Here is a 19,816-nt window from a genome sequence, read left to right as displayed (position 1 = left end):
ATCATCAGTTCCCATCTAGTCCTTTTCATTCCATCAAGGAGACATCTCCTTGGTGTTGATAAGTTTGATGCTGATATGGCTCTAACCACTTCCAACCTCTACTGAGCTCCCTTATAACAAAGGGGGTCTTCCTGTAGAGCTGTTGGTAGGCACAGTAGCTAGGATTGAAATAACGCTGTTCTACACTATATCCATTTTATGGTAATATTGGTTTTCCTCCCTCATTAAATGTAAGAATACAAGCTGATTTAAAGAAAAACATTAAGCATAGGTGGTATCTGGAAAAGACAAAAATCTTGAGGTCAGCTGCAGAATCACCTATGTTTGGGAGGTATTACCCCCAGCTCTTCATTCTGCTCCTGGGGGCACGGCTTAGACCACCTCGTCTTGGCTACGGCAGAGGATGGCCTGATCCCTGGGAGCTTGAGACAAGGGGTCATTTGTCTCTATGCTGGGAAGGGTGGACACTGCCATCTTGGGGAGGGTCCCTGACACCCGAGCTGCAAAGATCCAATCAGCCACTAGGTGGTGCAGGAGGTCTGCCGTGGGAAAAGGAGGAATTGGTGGGTGGCGGGCCTCTGCCTCACCAGTGATGGGGAGCCCCCCACTCCCACTGGCGACGTCCTAATTTCCCTTGCCCTTTAACAACTGCAGGTCAAATGTGTCCTACTAAACAAGGCAAAAACCTGCTGACCAACAGATTTCTATTAGCCTGATGGGGAAGAAACAGAGAGCAATGAGAAGGCCAGAATGTTGCAGGATAAACACGGTCACTGAGAGGAGTGGTGTGGCCACTGCTACCCTGTCCCCAGAGGCACCTGCACAGAACATCAACCCTGGGCCATCTTGTACCATGTGCTGCCACCACCCTCCACCCCTAAGTTCTCTGCTCTCCTTGGGCCAAAAGCCAAGGTCAAGAGTGAACCTGAGGGACCACAGTCTCCAGGCTTTGTGCAAACCCCACTCCTAGAAACTTCTTCCGTTGTAACAGGCAGAATGCCCTCCCATCCCGTCTCCTCCACCAGGTGGGATTACCTTTGCTTCCCAGCGTTTAGAGAATATTCATCCACCAGTTTGTCATAGATCGTTCTGATGTCATCCAGACACCCGTTGTCCCCAAAGGCGCCCCACTCCATGTTGATACACATTTGGCCCTCGTTTCCTGCTAGCGTCTCGACGTTTTTCATTTCTTCCATGTAGCAGGCATTGCTGCCCGTCCCTGGAATACACGAGGAGAGAATGAATGGCCACACCACCATGCTTAGTGGGTAGGGGGACTGCAGATAGACGTGGGGCCTGGGGCTCCACAGAGAGGGGCACACGTTTGAGATGAACAAAGTAATAGCTTCACTTTCCCAATGTCTTCCAGGAAAAATCTCAAAATATAAAGGCAAAATCAGAGTTAAAACTGCCCAGAGCATTTGATTAACTTACTTTATACTAAGACATCAACACCGAGAGCCTCGTGTGTTTACCTGTCCACACAGGGCTCTGTTTATTTTAATACAAGATGGTCTTACAACAAAGGGATGTATTTTCAATGGTAGAAGTTCAGGCAGCATTCAGACTGGAAGGATATTTCTCTATTTCTCTTTCCTTCTCTCTGCACATATACACACACACACATATACTGCATTTATATGTATATACACACATACATATAAAATATTACATGGAGGGGTTGTCTACTATCCCACCATGCATGTCCACTTATCTTTTCTTATCAAACTTGGCCGTGGACTCTGCCTGAATGAACTCTCCTGTGTGTTCCAGAATGAGGCCCACAGTTAGTTCAGGGAAGGACAGTGTCCTGAGCACCTCAACGGTGCCCTTCTAAAGCAATGGCTCCTCACCATTTTGGTATCACAGATCTCTTTGAGATTCTGATGCTTCTCCTGAGAAAAAGGATGTTTCCCTGAGTGCACCCCTACACTGTATACACACAAACAGACAAACGGCTTCCAGGGGACCAGGAGCCTCTGATCTCCATCCCTGACCTCCCCAGGGCAGGGCTAGTCAGACTGTGGCCCCCCAAGGACTAGGGCTGGACCACAAACTGTTTGCTGTTCTCGACTAGGAGTAGTTAGGTACAGATGCTGAGAGGAAGCGTTCTAAAACTTTCACAGCAGATTTAACAGCCAGACATCCAAACTTGTGGTCACTGGCCTCGTCTCAGTGAATGGACGGGAAATTTAAAAACCAGTCAACTAACCAAGGAGTCTCTCACACAGATACTTTAACATACACCTGAATCCCCTGAGGAGCTGTTAAGATGGATTTTCTGATTCAGGAGGTCTGGGGTGAGGCCTAAGACCTTGCATTTCTAACACACTCGCAGGTGGCCAGGGATTACACTTGCAGCCGCAAGGCCCTCGAGCACCGTGGACACACCCTGGGTGGGAGACAGAGGTCGATGGATTTTCAACATCCTTAAGGGACACAAGGACACCTCTACCAGCTAGACAAGTGGGCTCTGGCTGTTTTATGCCCTTTAAAGAAACTTAAGTAGAATTCACAGATGCTTCTGACTGTGTAACTGTAAGCAGATAGGGTAGGGGGTCTCCAGAGAAAGACAAACAGGCATGACTCTCTTGATATAAGAGGAGCCATTTTGGCCTAAACCATTTTGTGGTCTAAGCCTGGCCACAATGCTTGCTCTTGAACAGGTCTCAGTAATAATGATTTGAAGGGAACGAAAGGACCAACTGTTACCAGGCATGAGAAGTAACAATAGCAAAGATCATAAATCAGTTGTAAAGACTCCTAGCTCTGTTTCAGTGGTAAAGATTAGCCTGAAGCACTTTCTTGAGCTGTTTTGCAGAATTTAAACCCCCACTGGGCACTCAATCACCAGATCAAGTGTAACCTAAGGGATGGTGATGTTGACCTTTCCTGACCCTCGTGACTTAAATCAACTGAAGCCTGGACTCTGTCAACCTTTCCCCCAATTCTATACTGAATTCTCCTCTGCCCAAGCCCCTTCATGAATATGCACGTACTCTTAGCTTAAAACTTCCCCAATTTTTCTGTTTGAGGAGACACTGCTTTGGGAAAGATCCCCAGTGTTCTCTTTACTTGCTGCAAGTAATAAATCCTTCCTTCTGATCTTTGGTTTGGTTGTGTCCTTTGGCTCGACACCCACCAACAAGCCAACCTAGTTTTCGGGTAACATAACTGGACTATTTTTGTTTTCTCGACTCCCTTTCACCCAAAGTGTAAAACTGAGGGAAGAGGAGCCCCAGAAATGGAAGGGGTGCAAAGAAAGCCAAAACGTGTAAATTATACTTCTTGCTCATGGGCGTTCTGAGCAGAGATCAACTGATGACAGAGGGAAAGAGTGACTCTGAAGGCAGCGGGAGAACCCCCTACCCCCACCCCCCACCTCCGGACCCCCGGCATTTGCGGGCCTGACCTCTGGCCAGGACAGTGAGGTCAGGCCCAAGCAGAGAAAGTGCTGTGTCACTCTAGCTTTGCATTTCACACCTAAGCCCATTCATAAGCAGAAGGAAGGGAGGGGCCGGGTGGAGAAAGAAAGCTTTGCAAAAGAAAGGAAGAAACAAAGAGCCCCAAAGCCAGGCCCCAAACGACATTTACCTGGGGCTGCTCCCTAGCTTTTTAAAATTTCTACAGGAGCCAAAAGTGGTTTAACAAATGAAAAGGGCTTCCTGGCACCAGGAAGGCAGCCTGCTGGGGCCTTCGCCCAATCTCCCAGGTCCACGCAGCAGGCTGCTTGCTGACTCTCTCCGCCCAGGGATGCTCTGCAGGTGTTAGCTAAGAAACCGGGCCTTTTCCCAGCATCCCTGACATTAGGAACAGCATCAGTTAGGCAAATGTTTTTCTTGTAGCCTAAAATCAAGATGCTTCTGGAATCTTGTGCTCTCAAGGCCCAGACCCCTACTGTGCTTGGATTATAAGGGAACAACCTGCAAAGCCAGATAATCCCTCTGCCTCTAACCGAGCAGGACCCTATATGGGGCCTTCCCGGGACAGACCCCTCTCCCATATCCTCTACTTTAGCTCCTCTCTGAAGTACCTAGATAATAGTGTCTGATGCACATTCCCTAAGTTGTTTTACTGATGCTAAAACCCCCACCAAATGGAAGATATTAGCTACTTGATGACCTTGAGAACATAGCCCCAGGCCTGCTGGAGCCTAAGGACTGTTAATGTTAACCCGTGACACCGTCCTGTTACCTCACCATCAACCAATCAGAGAATTGTGCAGGAGCTGATCACAGACCCTGAGACGCCCCTCCCTCACCTGGCCTTTAAAAAGGCTGTGCTGGGGGCTTCCCTGGTGGCGCAGCGGTTGAGAATCTGCCTGCTAATGCAGGGGACACGGGTTTCGAGCCCTGGTCTGGGAGGATCCCACATGCCGCGCAGCGACTAAGCCCGTGCGCCACAACTACTGAGCCTGCGCGTCCGGAGCCTGTGCCTCGCGACAAGAGAGGCCGCGATAGTGAGAGGCCTGCGCACCGTGATGAAGAGTGGCCCCCGGTCAATGCAACTAGAGGAAGCCCTCGCACAGAAACGAAGACCCAGCACAGCCAAAATAAAAATAAATAAAAAGGCCGTGCTGAACTGTATGGAGGAGTTCGGGCTTCCTAAGCGTTGGCTGTCCTGGACTCCTTGTATGGCGCCTCACAATAAACGCTGCCCTTTCAGTCCTGTGCCTCTTTGTCTATCCCCGCTCCCCCCAGCAAAAAACCAAAAACATAACAAAACATAAAAAATGCTGCACTCTTCCTTCACCACAACCAAGTGTCAGTAGATTGGCTTTACTGTGCACAGGTGAGCAGACCCAGGTTTTGGCTCAGTAATATGCCTCCCACTTCAGCAGCTGGGATCATTGGTGCTAAAGGCCAAATGGCGCCCAGACTGCCCTCGGGCCCTTCTCCACAGTCAGGAGAAGAGGAGGCTTGCTTTCTTCCCAGCCACAGGCCCCGGCCCCGCAACACCTGCCCGGGTCCCTCCCTACAAGCCCTGCTGACGAGGCCAGCTCCAAGCACTCCCACCCTGTCCGCCGGGGGGCCGGGGCCGTGTGAGCCACCTGGGGGCAGCACTCCTGGAGAGCTCCGTTCCTGCTGACAATCTGCTTACAGTCAACTGGAAGCCTCTTGGGCTGGGTGTTGGGAGGGGAAACCCCTGGACAGCCCTGCAGCCTCAGGCCATGATGAAACTCTGGAGGTGGGTTAAGGGGACAGTGCTGACAGATATACTGTCTCACACCGAGGGCTGAACTGTTGGCTCAGGGCCCCACAGAACAGGAAAACCCAGCCTACCCTGCCCCAGAAAAAGACCTTCCAGGACACCCACCTACGATGAGTCCAACCTCGCAGGTGGGCTCCTCATAAGCACAGGTCATCATGGTGCCCACCGTGTCATTGACCACAGCCACCACGTCCAAGTCAAATTCCTTTGGAAAGAAAGAGACACAGGTTTAGCTTTAGGGGAGGGACAGCGCTGCCCGGCTTGAGTTCTGCAGGGTCACTCTGCTGCACTGCAGTCAGAAAGCTGCTGGTGCGTCATCTGAAATAGTTTCCTTACCAGCCTGTGAAAGGTAATGAAATGCTTCTTCACTAAACATCTACTATTACTGATGTATCTGACGCTTGAGCTCTGAAGAAAGGAAGTATTCTACCCATTTCACAGATGGCCATGAGTCCTAGAGAGGCAGCCCAGTGGGCACTGTGGAATGGAGAAGAGACAAGGGACAATGGCCAAGTAACTCTTTCTCTTGGCAGGTTAAAGTATTATAGCCTTTCAGAGGGCAAAATGGAAGTACCAAATCTATGTCTCAGAATCTGTTCTTCGGAGACAAGCATACAGGTGCACAAAGGCACATCCAAGGGTATCTGCGTGACTTATGCGAGCCAGAAGGAGAAACAACCCAAATCTAGATCAAAAGGGGCATGTAAGGCCTGGTTCGGGCAAACTCTGGAATTCTGCACAGCCAAGAAAGTGAATGAGGCTGGCCTCTAGGTAGTGACACGAAAGACTCCTATTTCATAGCAAGTGAAAAAAGCCAGCTGTAATATAGTATACACGGTATGACTCCCATTTTTTAAATGTGTGTACGTTGGTATATGCATGGAAAGTACCTTGGAAGAACAATGAGATTAAGAGTTGTGAAATGGGCAAAAAGAGGGCATCAGGTTTCTTTTCAAAGAAATATTAGCTGTCGTCTAGCACCCTCTTCCAGGAACAATCGATCGCTCTTCCAACCCATACATTTCAGCCTCCCTGACTGCTTGTGTATATTAATTAATCTGCTCTTCTGAACTGGAGACACTTCAACGGACCTTTTTTTTTTTTTTAACTTTTGATTCCCTCATTAATTAATGAGTTAAATAAAAACTTCGGAATTTTTCATTTTATATTTTGTCAGTCAATGTCCTCCAGCCAAAGACCACCAGAAACATACCCACAGTGGAAAAACCTGCACTTCCTGACTGGTTGGTTGCAACACAGGCAAACACATCCCATGGTGCGTGCCAGAAAGTACTCGAAAGCACAGTTATAGGATCTGAGCCTGTGCTGGTGGTTTTAGGGAGGGTTCTAAGAAGTGGGGTTTTGCTCAGGACTGGATGCTGTCAGGAAGCAGGGCCATCTCTGAGCACGTGCCAAGTTCTGCCATGATGACGCAGCGCTTCCTGCTCATTTGATTCCATCGCGGTCGCAAGGGGGCTGTGATGACGGCTGTGCTCTGCGGCAGTGCCCGGCTGTGCCCCCCTGCCAGGGGCTGCTTTTCCCTTTTTCAAGCTGGAGGAGAGCCATGATTTTACATTCCTTAAACTATCCTTTAATAACACAAAACTGTTCTGCTCTCTTTTATTGCCATCAGTTGGGGAAACCTTAATATCCTTGTCACAGGGTTCTGTATCGTATGAATTCTTTGTATTTTTATTTTTGCGGTACGCGGGCCTCTCACTGTTGTGGCCTCTTCCGTTGCGGAGCACAGGCTCTGGATGCGCATGCTCAGCGGCCATGGCTCACGGGCCCAGCCGCTCTGCGGCATGTGGGATCCTCCCGGACCGGGGCACGAACCCGTGTCCCCTGCATCGGCAGGCAGACTCTCAACCACTGCGCCACCAGGGAAGCCCACGAAAGATTTTTAAAAACATCCTTTTAATAGTTACCTCTCTCCTTTTTACCGCATCCCTCAGTAAGGTCGCTACATCCTGCCCCACGCAATCAGTTGCCTTAAAACCTTTCGTCCAGGTGATCAAGATTCCCTGCAATAGGAAGGGTAGTGGGAGAGTCCTGTGTCATTAATCCTTCTAGGCAGAATACAAAATTCCACCCCCTCCTTCCGGAGTAAACACCTGCTAAGAATTTATAGTGAGACGATGCTGGAACATCTTAAGCATAAACCAATAAAATACAAAGAGTCCTCCGCAGGCCTGCCCCCTCTCACTGTCCTCACAGTGGTCTGGTCTGTAATCCCCACTTCACAGATGGAGAAACTGAGGCATAGAAAGTTAATGGTGCTGCCCGTGGTATAACCAACTAGCTCCTCTGAAGAACAGTCTGCCAAAAACATAAGTGGAGAAATGCAAATTTTTAGGAACACTGTTACTACCTAAAGTAAACTTTATGTTTGATTGGAGTGTAGTGTATACACTTGCTGGGTGTGTCCTCACTATGATGACGGCATAAGTGAACGGCTTGTAAAAACCACCAGACCTTTTCAAAACTGCAAAACCAAGTTTACATGGATCCACCCGTTGAGATCTGAAGGAGTTATTAAGAGGGAAAAAGACCCGAGTCAGCACCGTGTCTGGATTAACTGGCTTCTAGTGGCAGGTGGCCCTGCCCAGCTTGCCAAGTGCTGTCAATCATGTGCCTCAAACCCTGGCCTAAGGTCCCGTGTGATGTGATGCCAACATCGGGGCCTGCTCCCTGGCCATACCTCTACCTGTGAAAACACAGAGAATGGGTCTCGCCTGCATGATTCTGCACAACCGCTCCCTTCCACACAGAACGTCCCCCCGGGCCTGCCAACACCCCTAAGCATGGTGCCGGTGTTGTTGGAGTAGGCTGAGATGCTCCACTAGACTGGCGGCTTCCTGAGGGCAGGAACTGTGTGGCCAGCTCGTGGTCCTCAGCAGGTGCTCAAGCCCTGACCTTGAGCCCTGGTTCATTCCATTTATTGAATAAACAGTTATTAAGCATCTTCTCTGATAGCACACTGTGCTAGGGCCTGTGGGGAACACAGGTCCTCGGCTCAAGGAGCATACAACGTCGCAGAAAAGAGAGACACCAAAGATCACTAAAAACTGTGTAAGAAGTCCTATAACCAGGCAACATGAGAGGAAACAGGGAACACTCACGAGGGTGAGATTCTTTTTGCCTGGAGGACCAGAAGGCTTCCCAGAAGAGGTGAATTCTTTAAATGATAAGATAAAAGAAGAGTAGAGTCTTAAGATGTGCTGGAGGGTGTGGCGTAAGACCTGGGTCAACCCACTGTGACAGCTAAACTGTCCCAGAATCGAGGGAGGACACAGAGGCTGGAGGAGGCTTCAAGAGCTGACCCACACTGGCCAAGGGACAGTCAGCACCGCCCGGTGTCTGATGCCTGGAAAAAGGAGACTCACCGCATCCAAGCTCGTCTGCTTGCAGGGAAACGAAAACGTGAAGCCCAGAGGCATTCTGGGGCCCTTGATGCCCATGTAGTCCAGGAAGTCAGAGATGCAAGAAACGATGTGGTCAAACAGCTTTAGGAGAAAGGAAGGGCTTACTCATGTATCCTCTAGTTTCACACCTTCAGTGCATACATACAAGTACACACACATACACACCCGCCCCCGACACATGCAGAGCAAGCCCCCCTCCCTAGTATCTTCCCAGCCCCTGAGCATCCTAAGCCCAGCATGGCTGAATGTACCTGATGCTTTCGGGCCACACAGACACAACTGCACAGCAGCATGTATCACATGCAGGTTCTGGGGCCCGATGCCACTGGCCAGGTCTGTGACGCACATATGCCACGGTGGTATAAAAGCAAACCTGTCTCACCTCTTCCCCAGTGCCCTGCATGATTTCCGTGGGAATGGCGTAGATCTTGTTGTGCATTTCCACTGTTCTCTTTTTCCCACTACGAATTTTCACCAGCAAGACGCGGAAATTCGTTCCTCCAAGATCCAGGGCCAGGAAGTCACCGTGCTCTGTTGTGGTCAAGAACATAAAGAAGGTCAAGAAGAGTTAGTATTGCCTCCTGGCAGCCAGTAGCCCCAAGACGTCAGACTTTCAAGGGAGGAGGCCGCATATTAAATATAGGGGAGAAGCTGTTAAGTCTTCCCTCAGCACACAGCCCAGGCTCAGAGAGGGTGGGCACCAACTCATGACCACCGCAGCCTCTGAGCCACGCTAGAAGGACAAAAGGCCCCATAGATGAAGCACCTGTCACAGTAAACAAATAGATTTTACCAGGCTACTAAAAAGCTTGGCAACGATGACCTGATCTTAGGGAACCTCATATAAAAATTAATAATATATGTCAATGTGTAGAGTGTTACAAAAATGGCCACAATCATTCCTCCCTGTACGCAGGCTTCTTTGCAAAGTGACTTTGCAGTTCTTCCCGTCAAAAGATGGAATCTGGGCTTCCCTGGTGGCACAGTGGTTGAGAGTCCGCCTGCCGATGCAGGGGACACGGGTTCGTGCCCCGGTCTGGGAAGATCCCATGTGCCACGGAGCAGCTGGGCCCGTGAGCCGCGGCCGCTGAGCCTGCGCGTCCGGAGCCTGTGCTCCGCAATGGGAGAGGCCACAACAGTGAGAGGCCCGTGTACCGCAAAAAAAAAAAAAAAAAGATGGAATCTATTTCCGCCTCCCCTTGGATCTGGCCTGGCCTTATAACTTGCTTTGGCCAACAGAGTGTGGCAGAAGCGGAGCTGAGCCAGCCCCAGCCTAGGCCTCCAAGAGGCTTTGAGGTCTCCCTCTCCCTCGTGGACCCTGCTGTTACCGTGTGAACAAGCCCGGCGGCCCGCTGGAGGATGAGACACGTGGCCAGGCACTCCTACACCCCAGCTGACAGACAAATGCTGGACATGTAAGGGAGAGCCTCCCAGGGGCTGCAGATGCATGAATGAAAGTTCAGCCAAGCCTGGCCCAGAGGAGCAACAATAAGTTGCTGACCCAGGGTCCCCTGAGCCACAATAAGTGGTTGCTGTTTAAAGCCACTAAGTTTCACGGTGGTTTATAATGCAAGAGTAAGTAGCTTACACAGAGGACATACTCATATCACAAACAGTCATCAGCATCCCCCCAGTGCTCAGCTCCAACAGGACCAGCAAGGTCAGCAGTACGGGGTTGGACGCTGAGCTCCAACCTACCCGGGTATAACAATGCCCAGGCCTCTGTGTGCCTCTCCACCAGGACCTAGGAAGGGGCAGTGAGTGTTTAATCCTTCTTCTACTTTCCTGTGTTTATCAGAGGCCCTATAGCAATCTCAGTGCTTCGGGATCTGCCCAGCTCTGTTCTCTTAAGAACACTTTCTAATTCTGAACAGGGCTGTGGTTTTAGAGACAGCGCCTGCCTGGGAGGCTGGACCAGGGGAAATAGACTGCCTTGAGTCACACACACGGCAAGTCGGTGGTAAAAATGGAAGACAGAGGTTTGAGTGAGTTTGTAGCTCTTGCCAAAATCATGCCACCCCAGTGTAGAGCATCCACTGGAGAAGCCAACCACCCTGCAGCCCCACCGTGACTCAGCCACTGGTATGAGACGCGGGAGGGGCGTGTCAGCCCCCAACAGAGGTCCTCACCTGTCCCATCGGGAGTGCTCCGGACAAAGGAGGGCAGCATCTTGACGACGGCCTTGTCATGTGTCTGCTTGCCCAGCCCCAATTCCATCTCGGCCCGCATCCTCCTTTTCACCTCCAGCAGCGTATCCTTGGTGAGACTGAAGTGGGCCAGGGTCTCCTCTATCTGCCGGTGCTGCTCAGCCAGGCGGTAGGCCACCGCAGTCACCATGGCAGCCCCCTTGCCGCTGCCACTCTCCGAGAGGAGGAAACGCACATCGCAGTCGGGCACCAAGCGCCTCAGGGTCTTGTGGAAACGCCGGGAATACCTGGGGTGTGGAGGCCACAATAGCCGACTGAGCCGGACTGTAGGGACCTCCAGGACCCCTTTCTTTCTTCTTGTACACCTTAATTCCATTTTCTACACTTGCTTTCCGCATTACTCCAGTCACACAACACATCCACTGTAGAAAAGTTACCAAATGCAGACAGGTAAAAAGGGGAAACTGAAATCACCCACAGTGACACATAAAAAGAGAGGGCTCTCATTGTTACATGAGTATCGAGGGACTTCCCTGGTGGTCCAGTGGTTAGGACTCTGCACTTCCACTGCAGGGGACCACAGGTTTGATCCGTGGTGAGGGAACTAAGATCCCACACGCCACGAGGCCAAAACAAACAAAAAAAAGAATATCAAATACAGAAAATACAGGGTCCACAAAAATGTTGTCTACCATGACAAGAAGATAATACAGCACAGTGGTCAAGAAACAACCCAAAAGAGCCCAGCGTTTAAAAGTCAGACCAGGAGATAGGGTGAGTGTCCCCACTTCCGTACCAGGGGGCCTTGTTCCGTTACTTAACCTTGGAGTCAATGTGGATGACAGCATCTGGCTGACAGTGATGTGGTGGGAACTCAGTGAGTTCATCACATCTTCGATGAATAACTGGCGCTGAGCAAGGGCTCAATCAAGCAAGAATCTCTCTTGTTTTCCATTTTCACTTGGCCCTTTCCCTCAGCCCCCAAGACTAGGGATATTTTTTAGTGGTTAGAAGAGGACTTTAGGACAGGACTCAGTGAGACACAGAACTTTCTCCAGGTCTGAGGTCTGTTATAAGTATGGAAGGCTGCCTGCCATGGGAAACTGGGAAACCGGAACCTCAAAATGTTAACAGCGGTCAACTCCAGGGGATGGGGTTAACAATGACTTCTATTCTCTTTGTAATTTTCTGAACTACCTGAAGTTTCTATACCAAAAATATTTTATTCCTGAAATAATCAGTATTTAATCAAAGTTATTTTTTAAAATGTGATGTTGCAGATGACAGAGTTCTAGAGATGACTGGTGTTAAGGATCAAGGGATCGATCCACGAAGAAGACATAACAATTGTAAATATTTATGCACCCAACACAGGAGCACCTCAATACATAAGGCAAATACTAGAGATGACTGGTGGTGATGCCTGCACAACAGTGTGAAGGTACTTAAATTTACTGAACTGTACACTCAAAAGATGTCTAAGATGATAAATTTTATATTATGCGTATTTTACCGCAAGTAGAAAATTATTTTAATGTGATGTAAATCCCTAAGCTGTCTTGTCCAAAAATTAGCCAAGAAATTAAAAAAAAAAAAAAAAAAGATGGCTAATTGCATTATCAAGAATTTGACAAAAACTCTAAGAATATAAAGAAATAAAATTATGAACCTGGCAGATAATAGCAGCTAACTAGCTCAAACCCTATCCCCTCAGCAACACTGAACTATTTCAGTTTAAGTCAATCCTTATTTAACTGTTACTAGAACTGGGTACGAAGGCACAGTATCTGCAAGGCCACTTCACAGGCACATTATATATACAATGGGAGAAATACCTGAGATCCTGTACAAAAAAATCACGTCGCAGGCAGTTCTTGTTAAAATTCGGAACATGAAGACTTAGAATTCACCTTTAGCCTTTTTAATAGATTCAGGCCATGTCCTTAGTGGCCACAGAAGGCTTTTGACACTAAGGCGTCCAATAGACAAGAAGGCAGCATCAATGGGGACCACTTAACAACTTAATCCCTCTCTGTCTCTCAGATGCAAAGCATCAACAAGTTACCCATTTTTAAAAAGTACTATCTGAGGGTTTGAGGGGCTTTAGAAACTCATCAGAGCTTCTAAAATAGGAATGTGGGCACTACACCTATGACCCGAGCTACAGTGAGGATGAAGGTCCCTGATGAAATGCAGACAAGCAAGAGAATTCAAGATACAGACATATTCCACCCAGTGCTCCTGGCAGCTGCAGAAATCTCTACCAAGACTTACGAAATGAGGAGAGATGACAGTGCAGTGCAGAAGCAACACCAGGGCTGAGGGCTGGATACTTCCCCAGGTGGGCAACTCTGACCTTTCTGCCCAGAACTACGTATTATCTTGTCTGCCAGAAACCTTCACTGGGTGCAAAAGTCTGCCCTCTGGAGAAAGTCCTTAGCCCAGGCGGGTATTGAGTGCCAATTATAGCAAAGGGCAGACTCACTGTGGGTGCGTCTTGTAAAGAGACCCGTCGACACCAACCGTGGTCCGCAGCCTGGGTGTGCTCTTGTTATCTCGAAGACGATTCAGGATGGCGCCCAGCGTCGCAGCCACTAGGTTGGCAGAGCGGAACGAGACAATGGTGCACACGTGCTGGACCGAAATACAGTCGTCATCAGATGGCTCCACTCCCAGGCGGGTCAGGATTTCTCTGGCGTTGTGGAGGCCTTCCTTATTCCTGTGAGGTCAGAGGCCAATACTTGTGAGTTAAGGACCACAGCAGGCAGTGCAAAGCACTGAGGTTTGAAGGTCCTGGAGAGGTGAACTCACCGTTCACCATGTGTGTACGACATGGGATGAAGGCAGTCAAATGCCTGAGAAGAGCCTGAGAAAGGGTCTCCTCCATAAGAAGTCAGGAGGCAGCGAGAGGAAAAACTGTACTAGGCTGGGTTATGCCATGTCAGACAAACGGAGAGAAGTGAACAAGCCAGACCACCTGGGCCCTGAACAGGTGGAGAAATAGATGCTTCCACCCCAGGGCTCAGTGCCCAGGAGGCCTGGGGGAAATATCCTGCTCTTTGGGTCTGTGAGTTGCCCCTGCATTCTTACACATTCTTCCTTGATGTCGTCCAGTCAAATTTTAATTCGCTGCATACATACATTCTTTGTATATCTTTTGCTGGATTCACTCCAGTGTATAGTTTTATTACTATTGTAGATGTGGTCTTTAAAAAAGAAAAGAAGATATATATATTCTTTATACACACACACACACATATTTTAAATACACCATATTAAGGTAAAATGTTAACAGTGGGGAAAACTGGGTGAGGGATATGTACTATCTTTGTAATTTTTCTGTAAGTCTAAAAATATTCTAAAATAAAAGATTTTAAAATATATACATATTTTAATTACTGTCAATATATAGAAATATAATTTTTGTATCTTATCTCCAGATATCTTCCTAACCTCTCCTGTTATTCTAATCACTTGTCTAGATATTTTTGGTGTTCCATACAAACAAATACGATCTGCAAATAATGACAGTTTTACTTCCTCTGTTTTTGATTCTTATGCCTTTAATTTCTTTTTCTTTCCTAAAAAAAATTTGGCTAAGGCTCCAGGACAATGCGGAATAGAAACAGGCGATACTGTCTTGCTCCTGATTTTAAAGAGAATGCTTCCAACATCTGCACTGGTAAGATGTTTTTTTTTGAGATAGACTTTACTACAATATAGATGCCTTCTTGAGCTAGTTCAAGTGGGTTTTGTTTCTTGGTAACCTAAGAGCCAACACCAGAAACAGGCCCAGAGGAAGGCAGGCATTTCCTGACTTTGTCAATGATTCTGAAGACAAACCATGAGCCTCTTTCTCCCTCCCCTCCCAACAGTTGACCAGGTGACTTGAGAACAGAGATGACTGGAAACTCAGTAGTGTGCCTCCCTATTGACTGTAGCTCTGTACCAATTGCTCCTAAAGGAGAGATCCTAGGACAAATGCCAGGACTCGGATGGGAAATAAGAGTAAGTTCAGATAAACCCCTCTCCACTTACATTATAGCCAGAGCTATGATGCCACTGGCTCTGAATTTCTAGGACCACAGCAGGGGCAGTGGGATGACCGCCTCGTGTGGAAATGAAAGGGCATTTCTGGCACCAAGCTAGCCCTATCCTTAAACAGGTGGCCATGGGCTTCCCTGGTGGTGCAGTGGTTGAGAATCCGCCTGCCGATGCAGGGAACACGGGTTCGTGCCCCAGTCCGGGAAGATCCCACATGCCGCGGAGCGGCTGGGCCCGTGAGCCATGGCCGCTGAGCCTGTGCGTCCAGAGCCTGTGCTCCGCAACGGGAGAGGCCACAACAGTGAGAGGCCCGCGTACCGCAAAAAAAAGAAAAAAAAACAGGTGGCCTTACACGGCTACGTGGAGTCTCCTGAACCAGGAATAGAATCTAGTGGCGCACGGAACTGGCCACAGGACAGGAGCCCTTCAAATGTGGAGCCGCCTGACTACACCAAACTGCCTGGCATCAAGTTCACCCAAGGCCTGCAAATAACAGTTGAGACAGAGAAGTCTGGGTTTCTTATGTTGAGGCCAAAAGGTAGCAGCCAGGGGGCTGGCTGGACTATCCTTCTATGTCTATCTGTCCTATCTCATCTGTTAACCAATGTTTCTCAAATTTGTGCCAGGGAACACCTGTGGCGGTGAACAAGTGAGAGAATGTGGGGGCCGAGACAGAGTGGGGAGGGAGGAGGCAGAGGGTGTTTCAGGCACAAGGGAAATTTGGGAAATGACCAGTTAACCAAGGTGAACTGGGTTTTCTTTAATATGCTAATGAATACTGTACTTCTCTAAGTATTTTCCAATCCTATTGGTTACAGAACCCTTTTTTCAGGGAACACCTAATGATCTTGAGGTCACTATGTTTCCCTGGAACATTGTCTGGAGAAGGTCCCGATATCCCAAGGGGGAATTAACCGAACCTGGGCTCAGTCAGCTCCTGTTCACCAACAGGATTCTAATCAGGCAGAGGTGTGTGTGTGGTGTGTGTGTGGGGTGTGTGTGTGTGTGTGGGGTGTGTGTGTGTGTGTGTGTGTGTGTGTGTGTGTGTGTGTGTGTGTGTGTGTGTGTGTGTGTGTGTGTGGTGCAGAGTGAAGAAGAGGCTACTTTCATAACTAAACCATCCACAAAGGATTTGCTGCTAACTAAATGGCTCTTTAATGCCACCAGGTGCCCGCAGGGAGAGCAGCCCAGGATGCGTGAGCTAAGAGAGAGGAGAGACTGGCCCAGAAAGCCCTCACCCTCTTGAGAAGCCCAGCAAACCAGGACTTAAGTGGTAACAAGGGGCCTGTCGTTCTTCTCTGCCCCGCACCCCCAGAAAGCCTTGAGGGGAGGCACCTACTTTTCAATGGCTGACACGTCACTGGTGTTAAACTTCCCTCTGGTGAGCAGCTCCGGGGTGATCCGCCCTTCAAATAAAAGGCCCTCCTTGGCCATCTTGACCAGGATCAATCGGACCAGCTCGCCCATGTACATGCCACTGACCATCTTCTCAAACCTGCAGGAGAAAAGCGCCCAGACACTTGTCAGTCATTCTTACGTACCCACCAGTGGGGCAGCTCTTAAAGGGTGAGAGAGACACAAAAGGAGAGGAAGGCACGGCCCAACCCCTCACAAGCTCACATTCTCACTGGCAGGCAAGACCACGCACTTGTGTGATCAAACAGCGAGCACACAGCGGGGGAACAGGGGTCATCCAGACCCCACCCCCACCCCCAGGGTAGGAAACAGGAGGAGACCACCAAGGGGCAGGGGCCGGCAGGGAAGGCTGCCTGGAGGCGGGGAAACATAAGGATTTAGATTGGGGTTGACGAGAAGGCCCCCAGACAGAAATGAGCAGAATATGATCATCTCTTACAAAACTTTATGCCTTATTTTTTATTTTATTTTATTTTATTTTTATTTATATATATATATATACATATATATATATATATATATATGTGTATATATATATATATATATATATATATTTTTTTTTTGGCCATTCCACACGGCTTTCAGGATCTCAGTTCCCCGGCCAGGGATCGAACACGGGCCCCAGCAGTGTAAGCGCAGAGTTCTAACCACTGGACCACCAGGGAATTCCCAATGCTGTACTTTTTAAAGGGCTTTCATTTTCATCACCGTATCAGGGAGCTCTCCAATCCCTGTGGGAAGGTGGCCAGGAAGTATTCTCTCCATTTCCCAGCTCAGAAAGGGAAAATGTCTTCCCCAAGGGAAGATGACAGGGCTGAAATTCAGCCTTTCCCCATGGGACCTCTGTCGCTGGTCACCTCCCTGGCAGCCATGATCTTCTCCAGCCAAAAGGACCAGGAACGTGCTTTGGGGAACTCACTCCTTCCCCAGTGATGGGCCCCTACACTCCAGGAGAGGGCTCCAAGTAGCTTAAAACCAGTCAGCTCATCCTACTGCTCCGGCCACATTCAGCCACAGGCCAGTCCCAGTGGATCCGCTCTCCCGCCTCCCTTGGGAGGTGTGGTGGGAGGTGTGGGCTCTGTGGCTGCAACAGCATTTTGAGCCCAACACTGCAGGGGAGAGACCGCCAGGGACTGGGGCTCGATGACATATCTGAGCCAGATCCAGGTCCCGAATCCTGGCTGACCAAGGGCAAGGAGGAAGCCCTGAGCAGGACAGATAAGAGGCAGGTCCACATCCGGGCAGCCAGCCTCTCCTCAGAGGGAGCCCAGCTGGCACGCCCGGAGCTGGCCGTGACACAGCAAAACGATCTGTGCCATTCAGAGCCAGGCCCAGGAGCCAGGGATGCTGCTGGGACCTGAGCACGCGGCCCTCCCTAGCCCCAAAACAAGGTGCAGAGAAACACTGGTTCTCATTGTTCTGCTCTGGACAGGACCAGACAGGACCTCCCCAGCCACAGCTGTGTTGAGGATCCCTGGCAGGAGAACACCCTTCTAAGTCCTAGCTGCCCTGCCCAGTTGCTGCCCCAAACACCTGTGGGAACAGCCTGTGTGCAGCCTAATCTGGAGACTCAGAGCAGAAAGGAGCCAGACTGCCTGGGCTTAAGCCCAGCCCTGACACTTACTGTGTTACTTACCTCTCTGGGCCTCAGTTTCTTTACCTGTTTAATGGGCCTCGTGGCAGGGCCTACCCTTAAGGTTGTTGTATGGAGGAGAGGGATTGAAATAGGTAAAGTGCTACGGTGCCTGATAATGAGTGCTGTGACCCTGGCTCTGTGTTTCATACTTAACTAAGCACCTTATATGTAGGATTAACTTATTTCATCATCATTACAAACCTATGAGGTAGACATTATCATTATCCCCATTCCACAGATAAGAAAGCTGAGGCATAGTAGGATGAATTGGGAGATTGGGATTGACACATATATACATTAATATGTATAAAACAGATAACTAATAAGAACCTGCTGTATAAAAAGATAAATACAATTCAAAAAAAAAGTATTCATAACATGTTTACAGAAAATTAAAAAAAAAAGAAAACTGAGGGGGCTTCCCTGGTGGTGCAGTGGTTGAGAGTCCGCCTGCCGATGCAGGGGACACGGGTTTGTGCCCCGGTCCGGGAAGATCCCACATGCCGCAGAGCGGCTAGGCCCGTGAGCCACGGCCACTAAGCCTGCGCGTCCGGAGCCTGTGCTCCACAACGGGGAGGCCACAACAGCGAGAGGCCCGCGTACCGCAAAAAAAAAAGAAAACTGAGGCATAGAGAGGCCCATCGTCACAGGGCTGATAAGTGGCAAATCCACATTTTTAATCCAGTTAAATCCAGCCCCAGATTCTATGCTCTAATCACTGTGCTGTTCTGCCTATCTCATAGACAGTATCATTAATTGTTACCTGTATTACTATTGCGCTAGCAGCCACTAGCCCCACCCCTAACCCAGTCTGTGCTTGTCCACCTCCAGCTCACTTCCTCTAGGTAGTCTGCCCCCCTGTTGGGCAAGTATGACAATAGGAAGGTTCTTCCCCCTTCAGATGAACAAAAATCAGCCTCCTTGCCTGACACCCCTCTACCCACTGCTTTTTGCTCTGCCATCTGGAGACACTCAGAATGATCTGCTCCCCTTTCTACACGATGGTCTCTTAGACACATAGATACTACCATCCCCCTTTCCAGATAAAGGAAGCCCGAGGCCAGGAGCCTGTCCTTTCTCAGTCCCCAGAGTCCCTGTCAGAGCAGCAGAATGAGGAAACAGCACTTCTCATGAGCCTCCAGTGAAACCAATCAAGTCGTGATCTGCTTCTCAGCAGTCAGGTGCCTACAACCACAGGCCGGTGGGCAGCACCACGGTGTTGCAACCTCACTGCCTGCTGGTGGGCACAGGCCTGGGGGAGACTGGGAAGGTGCGGGGGGACCATATTCAGACAGGAGAGCAAGGATTTGCATGCCGATCAGGAGTTCCCTTGGCAGCCAGGGTCTGCCCCGACAGGCAGCGCCGGGACAGAGAAGGAGGGTGAGGTCTGTGGCCACCTAATGAGGATTAGAGCTGCTGAGAGATTCCATGCAGCAGGCAGAGCCACAGTAAGTAAGCAGGTGTTTGGGGGATGACTTGAAAAGAAGTGGCGTTACTCCACCACCATTCAGGCCAAAGAATTTTCCAGACCAAACCTTCCTGCTGTTATGATCACTGCTACTGCTGTTTTGTGGGGTGGTGTCTCCTTTGTTTCGAAAGATGTGAGAAGGAATCACAGGGAAATGGGATTCAGAATTCCAGACAAAACAGAGAAAAAGAGCCAGAGGCCCAAGAAGACAGGAAGAGGAGACAGGGAATTTAAAATGAAAGAAGGTAGGGCTGACATCTACCATAGGAGATAGGTATGGGACCAAAACAACAAAGGCCCAGGATGGAGGGCGACAGGGAGGAAGGCCATGTCTGATCCCTTTTAGAGAGAGACCTTCTAGCTTGGGGGCTAGGGTGGGGTTCCTGAATACTCAGGGCCGTTCCCCCGTGGTCCTAAAGCAGCAATCACCAATGAAGGTAGGAGCCATTGTGCCACTACCCCTCCTGTC

General features: G+C 49.5%; 1 protein-coding gene across 1 annotated transcript in view; it reads right to left on the bottom strand.

Moving 5' to 3' along the window:
* HK1 (hexokinase 1) overlaps window positions 1-19,816 on the bottom strand; it is a 70,725-nt gene that overhangs the window by 7,507 nt on the left and 43,402 nt on the right. Inside the window, exons 8-15 of the mRNA XM_082674178.1 lie at window positions 16,167-16,322; window positions 13,269-13,502; window positions 10,766-11,070; window positions 9,019-9,167; window positions 8,598-8,717; window positions 7,140-7,235; window positions 5,317-5,416; window positions 1,036-1,219 (exon numbers count right to left, since the gene is read on the bottom strand). Coding sequence (XP_082530304.1) covers window positions 1,036-1,219; window positions 5,317-5,416; window positions 7,140-7,235; window positions 8,598-8,717; window positions 9,019-9,167; window positions 10,766-11,070; window positions 13,269-13,502; window positions 16,167-16,322 — 1,344 coding nt within the window. The remainder of the gene's footprint in view (window positions 1-1,035; window positions 1,220-5,316; window positions 5,417-7,139; window positions 7,236-8,597; window positions 8,718-9,018; window positions 9,168-10,765; window positions 11,071-13,268; window positions 13,503-16,166; window positions 16,323-19,816) is intronic.

This window comes from Grampus griseus (genome assembly GCF_964374135.1).
Source record: "Grampus griseus genome assembly, chromosome: 16".
Lineage (NCBI taxonomy): Eukaryota > Metazoa > Chordata > Mammalia > Artiodactyla > Delphinidae > Grampus > Grampus griseus.
Note: the sequence above shows the minus strand (reverse complement) of the source record. Positions and strands in the feature narration are given on the sequence as shown.